Here is a 12038-nt window from a genome sequence, read left to right on the forward strand (position 1 = left end):
CTTATAAATCAAGCCTTCCGTACCCGGCAACATCTGTGTAAATCTCTCTGAACCCTCTCCAGCTTGCTAATAACCTTCCAATAACAGCACAACCAGAACTAGACGCAGTATTCCCAGAAGACTCCTCACCAATTTTCTGTACAACCTCAACATAACGCCCCAACTTCTATACTCAAAGTACTGACCAATGAAGGCGAGCATGCCAAACACCTTTTTAAACCATCCTGTCTATATATGTGATGCTAACTTTAAAGAATTATGTATCTGTTTCGGTCCCTCTGTTCTACAACGCTACCCAAGGCCCTACCCTTAACTGTATAAGCCCTGCCCTTGTTTGTTATACCAAACTGCAATATCTCTCATTTATCTAGATTGAACGCCATCTGACATTTTTCAGCCCATTGACCTATGTAATTCAAGTTTAGCTGCCAGGCCAGTTTTAAAAAAAAAAAAAAAAAACGCTACTAATAATAAAGTGGGGAAATATAGCACTTGTTTGGTTCAAGTGGCCCTAACTTTATTCCTGTTCTGTGCTGAATTATTTAACCTCATTTGTGATCATCAATTGTGTGATTATTGCAGTTGTACTCAGCAACACTCATTCCTGATTGCCATTTAGTGATGCCTGCTGGAAAGTGTATGAAAGTGTGTTCTGGGTGCTGATCTAAGTATTGCAATTGCAAAGCTTTCCTCACTGTTTATGATTGCGACCTGGCTTGGCATTTGGTGAGATATTAGGCTGACCTTAATTTGAAAGCAAGCAACGTGAGGTCATTTGGCTGAGAATGTGATCGAGGTGTGATGTGATGTCACATGGCTGAAATTTCTGTTGGGAATGAGTAAAATTTTGATGCACTGCATGAGATGGTCATGTTTCCTGTATCAGAGGACAATTATACAACCTGATGCAATCTTGCACCAATATGCACATGGTTGAATTCTCACCAGTTGTTTTTGTTTCCTTTGCATTTTGTGTCTAGCCTCTGCTCTGGAAGCTGTCCTGATGGGACAGTTTTTAGATAGGAACTTTCTCTGTCATACAATAATGGGCCAGTCATTTCAACCTTTTGCGTTTCAAAAGCTCTATTTCACAACTTTATCTCTCTCTTAGAGACCTAGAGGTCTACATTATGGAAACAGGCCCTTCAGCCCAACTTGCGCATGCTGCCCAGTTTCCATAATCAAACTAGTCCCATTTGCCTGCATTTGGTCCATATCCCTCCATACCTATCCCATCCACGTACTTGTCTAAATGTTTCTTTAAGGATAAAATTGTACTCGCTTCCCTCACGACCTTTGGCAGCCTGTTCCAGATACTCATCACCTTCTAACCCCTTTTATATCTCTCCCCTCTCACCGTAAACCTATGCCATCTTGTTTTGGACACTCCTACCATGGGGAAAAGCTGTTGGCTATCTACCTTATCTATGCGTCTCATTTTATAGACCTTTTATAAGGCCACCCCTCAGTGTCCTGTGCTCCAGGGAAAAAAAAATCCCAGCCTATCCAACCTCTCCTTATAACTCAAACCTTCCAAACCAGGTCGCATCCTAGTAAATCTTTTCTGCATGGAGGTAACTTTGCACCTTGGAACCATACGGGTAAAGTAATCCCAAGTTTGATTTATCAATTTTTGAAAAAGGAATTACATTTATCCAAACTAATAAGAATTGACTTGATTTCCCTGGGTTGGAAAGGGGCAAAGTTATAAATTTCAGCTCCTGATCGCTTGGTAGCAAGCCTTGTCAAAAGTGCTTGCAGTACCATTTGAGGAAAGATTTAAACTCTGCTTTTACCTCTCACTCTCAAGATTTCATTTGAATAATGAGATACCAAAGTGCCCGCCAGTGTTTCTGCCAAAGTGCATGCGTGTGCAATAGAGTAACAGCCTGAAAGGCACTGTGTAGGCCTCCCTTTCAAATTAAGTAACTCATGTATGGAGGTAAGCCAAAACAAATTAAGTGTCGTACCAAGTATTTCAGTTTTAACATCACTGCCCAATGCTGTATCATTACCGCAGAGGCAGAAAATAGTGAGGAAATGAGGACTGCAGTTTCTAAAAAAAAAAAAAAAAAAAAAAAATTTGATGTGCACTCTCATTTGTTATTTCAGAGCGGGATGCATTTGATACACTGTTTGACCATGCACCTGATAAGCTCAATGTTGTTAAGAAGGTAAGTTCCAAAATGAGTTGTAAAACACCTCAATTTCTGAAATGACATGAATTGCATAAACAGATTAAATAAGATATATGCCGATGTGAAATTTCTGTAGTTGTACAATGAGTCCATTTTATCTAAGATCAATCATTCTTCTTTCGGATAGTGAAGGACACCACACAGTCTATTATTCAGACCTGGTCCTAAATTTTCAATTGGAACTATCTACTATAATCCTATTAACTTGCATTTTTTGTGTATGACTTTACATTACTGCTTTCCACCTGCTTACTTTGAAACTGTGCTTGAGTCTATTATTTTGATAGGTATTTGGCAACGTCCCATTAGAGAAGAAAATGTTCTAAAATATTCTTTGTTCTTCTGGTAGTAATTTCCAGTCTGTGCAACCTTCTTACAATTCACAAAGTGGCAATGGCCTTTCATTATTTATCTATTCATAATTTTGATGTAATCACACGTAATCATTTTTATTGAACTCCGTTTTATAAGTTTAGAACTCAATCCTCAGTTGCTAACTTGCCACCATAACTACAGGGGTACCATACCAAAGTTGCAAAATCTGTATCAATTTTTGCTACAGCGTCTGAGGCTGAGGGGTGACATGATAGAAATATATAAAATGATGAGTGTTGTAGATATTGTGGATAGTCGGTGTCTTTTTTCTAGATTGGAAAAGTTAGAAAGAAGGGGGAAGGTTTAGAGGAGGTGTACAAGGAAATATTTCTATGCAGCGGGCTGTAAATGCCTGGAGCACTGTATTAAGGAGATAGTAGAAACAGATATGATAGCAACATTTAAGAGCCGTTTGTATAGATGCTTAAACTGACAGGAAATAGAGGGATACAGACCACATGCAGGTAGATGGGATTAGTTTGGAATGGAATTGTCGTGATTGCGCATATGTACATGCTGTAGTTATTGTTTAAGAGCAGATACTAACTGGGAAAAGATGAGTGTGCATAAAGGCATCTTATGGTGCAGTGTAAATGTCTCTACCTCTGGGTCAGGAGGTCAGTGTTCGAATTAATCTGCCACAGAGCTGAGTCGTAACATATCTCAATGGGTTGCTTAAAAATGATTTAAAAGAAGCAGTTTCTATCAGGGAGGAGCTCATCTGTGGGGTGGAATAGTCGCCTGCTCTCATGATGTATGATGTGGAAGACACACCAGCTCCTTACTCTTCCTTTGCCAGAACCATGTTTACTACATTAATGTACCTTACCTTGCCAAAGTAGCTTGAATGGGGTTATCTGAATAGAGAAAGATATAATACTTACTGTGATTAAATAGCTTTTAAATATTGGCGGCAACAGAAGCAGGTGTTTATAGAGCTGTCCTGTACTTCAAAGAAATCCTCTCCATTGACTATGTGGATATCTCTTCTGCCAATTTCAATTTACCACAACAGCCTAAAATTAAATTTGATTTTGCATTGTATTGAAACTAACCCATAAAAGAACAATATTATTTATTGAATAAAATGTAAGGATGTCGTTATGAAGGCCTAAATTGTCATGTGATCTTGATTGGGAACCTTGGTGTGACAAGAAACCTTTTTGAAAATTTATTGAAAAACAAGGGCACCAAAGTCTAATTTAATCATCTTTGGCAGAAGCACACTGCAAAATCATTGATAAATATAACTTCAGCTATTCTTTTTTTTTGTCCCTCCATCCGTTCTTCCATCCGTCTGGGTATACTCGAGAACTGAGAGCTACACTCCTCCAGTTCTAGTTGATATTCGCTAATCCAGTGCAAACATGGGATGAAACTTGAAATCTGTCTGGTCTTTGTTATTTAGTTTTTTTTTGCCTTTTAGGTTGAGTTTTATCACTCCAGTTATGAAAGGGAGAGGTCTAATTGGTTTATTAGAGCCAACACATTGCAAAGACTTACTTGCACCTTAGTGAGCAAACCAGCTTTGTGTCTACTTAGGAAGCTGAACAGAAATGTGCTTATGTTTGTTTATAGATAGAAGCCTGTTTCGAGATTAAGTAGTTCTTTTCCTGTGGAGGTTGAAAGTGGGATTTGGGGGAGGGGAAAGAAGGGAAGAAGCATGGTGTTGATGTTCAGCATCCTTACTTAGGTTAATGCAAACTTTAAGTGGTGCTTAATTCATATATATACTAAAGTGTAAAATCTAATCCAGTTGTTTTGTGAAAAAAGAATTTATACCATTTCCATTTTACTCCCAGCTTGAACAAGTTATAAACAAAATTCATGTGCCTTTTGTTTAAGTTGTCATGTATTTAAGTCATAGTTTGCTTCCAGTTGCAACCATTTACTAGCTCACATTGCTAGCCTTGTTTGATTTGAAAATAGAGCTTTGATGTTTTTATTGTTTTGTTTCCCCAGTCACTTATCACATTTGTAAATAAACATCTAAACAAACTTAACTTGGAGGTGACAGAACTGGAGACACAGGTATAAACTTTTTGGAAATATTCTCATTTCTTTTGACGGCAATGCAGATCTCAACTGATTACTAGAAAGAGCATTCAGGACACTTCCATCATGCTAATTATTTGTAATTCTTTCATTACTCATAGAAACAAGTCAGTTCATAAGATGCCCCATCTACCAGAGCTTTCAACTTGTGACCATCGTTTGAAAAAAAACTTTTAAAGCAACTCTTTAAAAGAAAATTCCCAATTTGTAACTCATTTCCTAGAATTTGGTGGTGATATCATTGTTAATGGATGAGCAATGGTGATCATAGCAACAGTCCATTTCACTTTGAATTATGAAGAGAAATCCAAAAGTGAGTTTGGATACTTTTAACTGATGTGGTTTACAAGAGGAATGCACTCGTCACCAAACCCCATCACTCCATGAGTTGCGCCATTTACTATGTAAATATTATAAATATTTTGATTCAGTCAGCAATATGACCAACTGTTTCCTTTTAGTACTACTCTCCAGAATAAAGGAGCCTTTTTACAGCCTTCATGAATGTAATTAGAAATACCACATTTATTATAAAACAAAACTAATTTCAAAAAAAAAGTGGCGAAACTGATTAACATTCAAGATATAATCTGGAATTGGACCTATAGTCTTTCTAATCCCGAGATAAGTACTCTCACAACACAAAAGGTAGCATTGACTGTGCAGAGATGATGTTTTGAGGTGGGTAAAAGAAAACCATCCTTATTGGCCGATGGTCCAAAAAACAAAAGATAGAATATAGCAAATTCTCAGTCCACCAGGTTGACAAAATCAAAGTGCTGACCACCATAAACCGGTTAAAGATATTCTAAATAAGTTTTGATTCAGATGGAAATCAAGTTGGTTCCATGTCTTTTGAAAGTGGTCACAGTGCAGCTTCTCGGGGATTCACAAGATAGTTAAATGCTAAACTGTAAAAACTATACCAGATTCCCAATTACTTTACGCAAGAGAGGAAATGAGAAGATTTGGGGGTGGTTTCTTCATAACTGTCTCTAGGTTTGTGTGAAAACAGAAACCAACGTGTTGCTAGGCGATCATCAGCACAAAAGACCACAGTCAGGTTCTGCAGCAATTGAACTACAGAACTTGTTTAATTTCCCTGAAAACTGGGTTTTTTTTTTCCCCCCCAAAATCATTTGACTTTGTAATTAGCAAATGGATTGTTGCTCACATTACACTTTGACCTAATTTCTAATAACGTATGAGTTCCCTTTTCCTTTGGTAGCAACCTGCTTAATCTATAAGGTGTCCAAATGGTTCAATATCTTCCAATTTTGTTCTTTAATCTATAAAGGTAGTTATTTAGTCCCAGCAAGCGGCATCATCTTCCCAAAGGAAAAATGTGCTTGACAAACTTTAAAGTTTTGTTCATAAACTCAATAATGATAAGGATGACTTGTGACTCTTGTGAAACTTGACAGTTGTGTGTGTTAATAATGTGTCATGTTGTTTACTACAGGGACTACAGAAAGAGCAGAATCTAGTAAACACAGCATAACAATTAATACCTGAACTTTTATAAGTTGTTATTTCTCATTTCCAAATTCATAACCCCATTTTAAGTGAAATCAATTGTCACAGCCTCTTGCGTGCTTGCTGTACCTTGACACACAAGATACCAATTATGGCTTGTTGGCCTTATTCTGCTTACAGTCAGTCATAGAGTCGTACAGCACAGAAACAGATGTTTCGGTCCAATTCCTCTGCGCTGACCAGACATCCCAATCTGACCTAGTCTCATTCGCCAGCACTTGGCCCATATCCTGCTAAACCCGTCCTATTCCTATACCCATCCAGATGCCTTTTAAATGTTGTAATTGTACCTGCCTCCACTTCCTCTGGCAGCTCATTCCATACACCCTCTGCATGAAAAAGTTATCCCTCATGCCTTTTTTAAAATCTTTCCCCGCTCACCTTAAACCTAAGCCTTCTAGTTTTGGACTCCCTTACCCTTGGAAAAAGATGTTGACTACTTGCCCTATCCGTGCCCCTCATGATTTTGTAAACCTCTATAAGGTTACCCTTTGGTCTTCGATGCTCCAGGGAAAAAGCCCCAGCCTATTCAACCTCTCCCTCTAATTCAAACCATCCAATCTGGGCAACATTCTTGTAAATCTTTTCTGCACCCTTTCAAGTTTAACAACATCCTTTCTTCAGAAGAGTGACCAGAATTGTGAACAGTATTCTAAAGGTAGCCTTACCAATGTCCTGTACAGCCGCAACAAGAAGTCCCAACTCCTGTACACAAGGCCCTGATCAATGAAGGCAGGTGTGCAAAATGTCACTTCACCTCCCTGTCTACCTATGACTCCACTTTCAAGGACTGTGCACCTAAAGCCCTAGGTCTCTCTGCTCTACAACACTCCCCAGGGCCCAACCATTAAGTCAGGTCCCTGGTTTACATTGGCAAAATGCAACACCTCGCGTTTATCTAAATTAAACTCCATCTGTGACTCCTCGGCCCATTGGCCCATCTGTTCAAGATCCTGTTGTATTCTGAGATAATCTTGAGAATCCACTACACCACCTATTTTGCCATCTACAAACTTACTAACCATGCCTCCTATATTCACATCAAAATCTCTCTCTACTTCTCTTTACCTCTTTACTTTCCTCAATCTTCCTGCCCTTTAGCCAGGCCAGCACCTAAAAACTAGAAACAGCTTTCCTTCTCAAAAAAAAAAGTTTAATTTGGTTGGATATTGGGCTGAAAACTACTTTCAAATTAATAAAATAGGTATTTTAACCAAATGATATTCCATTAGGAAAATTTAATGCAAATATTAAAATATTTTGCATTTGATCTGAGTGTTAATTTAAATGAACTGAATTATCTAGTATTTTACACTTTCTGTATAAAATTATTTGTTCTCAAGATTTTTGATTGTTCTCCCTCATCCAACTTCAACAGATAGGGTAGACAAGAAAATACCCTATTTCCACTGAATGGGGATTCTAGAATTTACATTGCATACCTGAAAATTCGGGCCACACCATTCAGGAGAGATGTTAGGAAGCACTTCTACATGCAAAGGATGGTGGATGTTTGGAAATTTCTTCCACAAAAGGCAGTGGATGTTGGATCAGTTAATTTTAACTCTGAGGTATATAGGTTTTCATTAAGCAAAGGTATTAAGGGTTATGGGCCAAAAGCAGGTATATGGAGCTAGCCCACAGATCAGTCATGATCTCATTGAGTGCCAGATGGACACAAGGAATCAAATGGCCTACTCCTGGCATACGTTCCTATCTATCTTATGAGCTGTCAGCATCCTGTCCAACTATTAAGTAAATATAGAGTTGTGTATCTTCTGTTCTAAGTAGAAGTTTTTTTGCAGTGGAGGTTGCATTTTTTGTGAACACAAACTTCTTGACATTGATCTCCAATTGCCTTTCAGTAACTTGAACCTGTTTCTCATTCTCATCAATATTCAATTTGAAACAATGCTCACAATTTCCATTTCACTATGCAAGCTATTTTCCCTCTTTACACTTTTACATGAGATCACTTCTCAGTTGCTTTCTTTTCCTGCTGAAAAATCCAGATTTCTTCTTTGTCTCCTCATAGCTCCATGATCTGATGACTGGATTGCTTCTTTTAGTTCTTATCTGTGCTGTCTCCATGTAACTATTGCATCTGTATCTTGGTCCTCAACTGGACTCAATAGGCCTGATGTTGTTTGACCAGAAAGCTATGCACAAACTTTAAATTGCTTTGCACCTATTTGGAACCTGTAGTTTAAATGTATGTTGCCCCCAAGTTGAGCTATACTTTGCGTTTATATTGTTCAGCATTATGTTTGCTTTGTTGATTTGTATTCCAAGTTGTTCAGTTGTGTTTATTTTTAGAAGAAATGGGAGTATTTGTGAAGTGATTTGGATTAACTATTTGCTTTATGGAGAAGCATTGTCATTCTAATGTACCACACTGTCAGTTTGCAGATGGTGTGTACTTGGTGTTGCTTATGGGACTTCTTGAAGATTACTTTGTTCCTCTCTACAACTTCTATCTGACACCAGAAAGTTTTGAACAGAAGGTTAGTACTATGAGTGCAGTAGGCTTTTGTCATTATCCACTGTATTTGCAACTTCAGCACTTATTAATTTATCAAAATCATGAAATTAGCAGGTACGCTCCACTTATGATCCATTGTGTCAGCATGTTAATCCTTGTATGCTACGAAAATTGTGATATTCAAGCTGTGATGGCCTTTGACCTAGAAGCAGGAGCGAGGGCAGTCTGTAAATCCTTAAAAATATCTGGAGAATCTGTATTTGTTTTTATAAGTGGTTGAAAGGGAGTTTTGAGAATTTATAGCAATTGTGAAAGAATCTTTTGTTTTTGGTAATAAATGAGTCTATGTGACCTTGCAATCTTAAATTTGGAAGCAGTACCAACAGGAAGGAAATTCTGATGGGATGGGCTCCACCTGAATCATGCTGGGACCAGAGGGCGGGCAACTCACAAACTAGTGGTGGAAGCTGGCACAATTACAACATTTAAAAGCCATCTGGATAGGTATATGAATAGGAAGGATTTAGAGGGATATGGGCCAAATGCTGGCAAATGGGACTAGATTAATTTAGGTTATTTGGTCAGCATGGACGAGTTGGATCGAAGGGTCTCTTTCCATGCTGTACAGCTCTATGGCTGTATAACTAGGGCTATAAATAGGGCTTTAAGTGAAATTTATGGGTGGGTTTGGCCATTTGCATCAAAAATTAAAGTGGATTGCGAGTTCCAGAAACTTAAATAATTTCTTCTGAACAAGTAATAGGATAGAGAACATGGAAATGGTCAGGAATCTAACTTTAGGCACAGCAGATAAGGGGACAACTGAGAAGCAGGGCAGTCTACGCAGGGCTGAGGGTGTTGCACTAAAATGCACACAAGTATATGAAACAAGGTAAATAAGCGTGTAGCACATATTGAAATTGGCAGATACAATGTTGGTATCACAGAGACATGGCTGCAAGGGGATCAGCACTGGGAACTAAATATCCAAGGGCACACGTCTAATCAAGAGGACAGGCACATGGGCAGAAGAGGTGGAGTTGCCTTTCTGGTAAGAAATTAAATTAAATCGATAGCAAGAAATGATAGGCATAAAATCTGTATGTGTACAGTTGAACTGCGAAGGATAAAAGACCCTGATGGGAGTTGTGTACAGGCCTCCCAGTAGTAATCCGGATTGGGACAGAAAATGAATCAGGAAGGCATGTAAAAAAGTCACTATTACAGTAATCATGGGGGTCTTCAATATGCAGGTGGACTGGGAAAATCAGGTTGGTAGCAGATCCCAAGGAAGGGAATTTGTGGAATGCCTGTGAGATGGTAATTTTTGGAGCAGGTTGTGGTAGAGCCCACCAGGAAATGGACATCACCAAATCCAGAAGAGTCTAATGAGACAGACTTGATTAGGAAGCTAAAGGCAAAGGAACCCCTAGGGGGCAGTAACCATAATATGATAGCCTGCAGTCTGATAGGGAGAAGGTGGAAGTGTATTTGTGGGGTGAAAAAGTGAGGCTGACTACTAATAAGAGTATCGCATTTGGTGGAACCAGGAGACTGTAGCATGCTTTACCAAGCTTCACTTCACAGACTTTTGCAAATGTGGTGAAGACCCTAATCATCGACTATCTTATCTGAAATTGCTAACTGGTGATAAAAAGGAAATGATGATATCCGTGTTGGCTGGTGTGCACTACTAAGAACAAAGAAAATTACAGCACAGGAACAGGCCCTTCGGCCCTCCAAGCCTTTACCGACATAATAATAGAAGCTCGTAGAATGACTACAGACAGGAAACAGGCCATTCGGCCCAACAAGTCCACGTCAACCCTCCGAAGGGCGTCGCGTCCAAAGCATCCCCATCCCCCTACCCTTTCCATGGCTAAGGCACTTAACCTACACATCCTTGAACACTGTGCAATTTAGCATGGCCAAGTCATCTAGCCTGCACATCTTTGGCCTGTGGGAGGAAATCCGAGGACCCGGCAGAAACCCACGCAGACACCAGGAAAATGATCTAACTCCAAACAGACAGTCACTCAAGGGTGGGATTGAACCCGGGTGCCTGGCCCTGTGAGCTATCGTGCTGTCCTATTGTTACACACCTCCTCTGAGCAAAACTAGCAAAGGAGAACGTGCATTCCCTGACAGGGAATCGAACCCAGGCTGTGGCGATGATAGCACCGAACCCTAACCACTAGACTACCATAGAAGATGCCAAAAGGAAGGTGGGAACTCCTTCCGAGTTGGAATTGAGCCAGTGACTTAAGGATGACAGATTTGCAACACACTAAGTCCTCTGTTTTACCAGGTGAGCTATCGAAGGAGAGCAATGCAAAACAATAATCCACAATGTCACTTAGCACCTCCATGTGTGCCTTTAATGGCAGAACCTGCCTCTCAAGGAATGACCTTCACAGCCATCAGTAAAAGAACATCAAATCCCCACCTAAATGGACTTACTACAGCGTGTCCATCATCTTGTAGATGAAAGGATGATGATGCACACAGGGATCTCAACAGTGAGTGATGAGAATTATATGTTCAGGAATGGAAATATTTCCATCATGAAATTTATGCATTTCAATTTAAAATCATGTACCTGTTTATGTGTACTAAATTTAATGTTTATGCAGTGATTTCAGCTTTCTCCCTTTATGAAACTTGCTTTGTAAATGAAGTATTGAGATCTGAACAGATAGCAAAGTAAATTCCTTTTCTCTAGGTAATCCACAAATCCATTGTGGAGTCATGATGGTCCTGATTCAGGATATCACTACTTCACTGATAAGGAGCAAAGCAGATTTGAATCCGTATTACAGTTGTGCAAAGGAATCTTTTGAATCAATAAAAACACAGCTGGCGAGTGAAAAGATGATGAATTTGTTGTAGAGCAGGGTTGGTGAGTTGGGATAAAATTGATAAGCACAGTATTTATTTTATAACAATTTTTTTAAAAAGGCTAGTGTAATACAGTGAGTAAATTACAGACACAATTAATGTTATGTTTTTGGGTTTTTAAAATATTTCTTGACTCTAATGTTTTCAGTCCTTGTATCTTCGATTAATGTCTCTTGCATGAGTCCCAACTTACTCCCCCTCAGTGTATCTTCATTAGCTTTAAATCTTTATAAAATGTTTAATAATCTTCCCTGGATAACAATCAAATAATGGAAACCCTGGCCTGTCAGTTAAATATCCTGTGATTAATGCTTGTGTTAAAAAATCAGTTGGTCTTGAAGGTTGTAAAATATTTGGATTAAACACATTGCAGACACTTATGCCAGTCTTTAATGTGCAAGGCAAGTTTCTTTTGCAGATTTTGTTTAATTTCAAACCAGTCCTGAAAAACAATATAAAATGACTGTTGCAATGATTTAAACTGATTTGTGCAA

The 12038-nt window shown here is 38.8% G+C and overlaps 1 protein-coding gene across 2 annotated transcripts in view; it reads left to right on the forward strand.

Moving 5' to 3' along the window:
- The window catches only part of parvb (parvin, beta), a 61589-nt gene extending 49967 nt beyond the window's left edge, over positions 1 to 11622 (forward strand). The window contains exons 9-12 of one of the 2 annotated variants that reach the window (XM_048607447.1): positions 2113 to 2174; positions 4536 to 4604; positions 8567 to 8668; positions 11369 to 11622. In XM_048607447.1, coding sequence (XP_048463404.1) covers positions 2113 to 2174; positions 4536 to 4604; positions 8567 to 8668; positions 11369 to 11398 — 263 coding nt within the window. In that variant the 3' untranslated portion in view covers positions 11399 to 11622. The remainder of the gene's footprint in view (positions 1 to 2112; positions 2175 to 4535; positions 4605 to 8566; positions 8669 to 11368) is intronic. The other variant, XM_048607448.1, reaches the window with a different exon arrangement.
- Positions 11623 to 12038: the final 416 nt, after the last annotated feature.

This window comes from Rhincodon typus, chromosome 18, assembly GCF_021869965.1.
Source record: "Rhincodon typus isolate 14 chromosome 18, sRhiTyp1.1, whole genome shotgun sequence".
In the NCBI taxonomy this organism is placed as follows: domain Eukaryota; kingdom Metazoa; phylum Chordata; class Chondrichthyes; order Orectolobiformes; family Rhincodontidae; genus Rhincodon; species Rhincodon typus.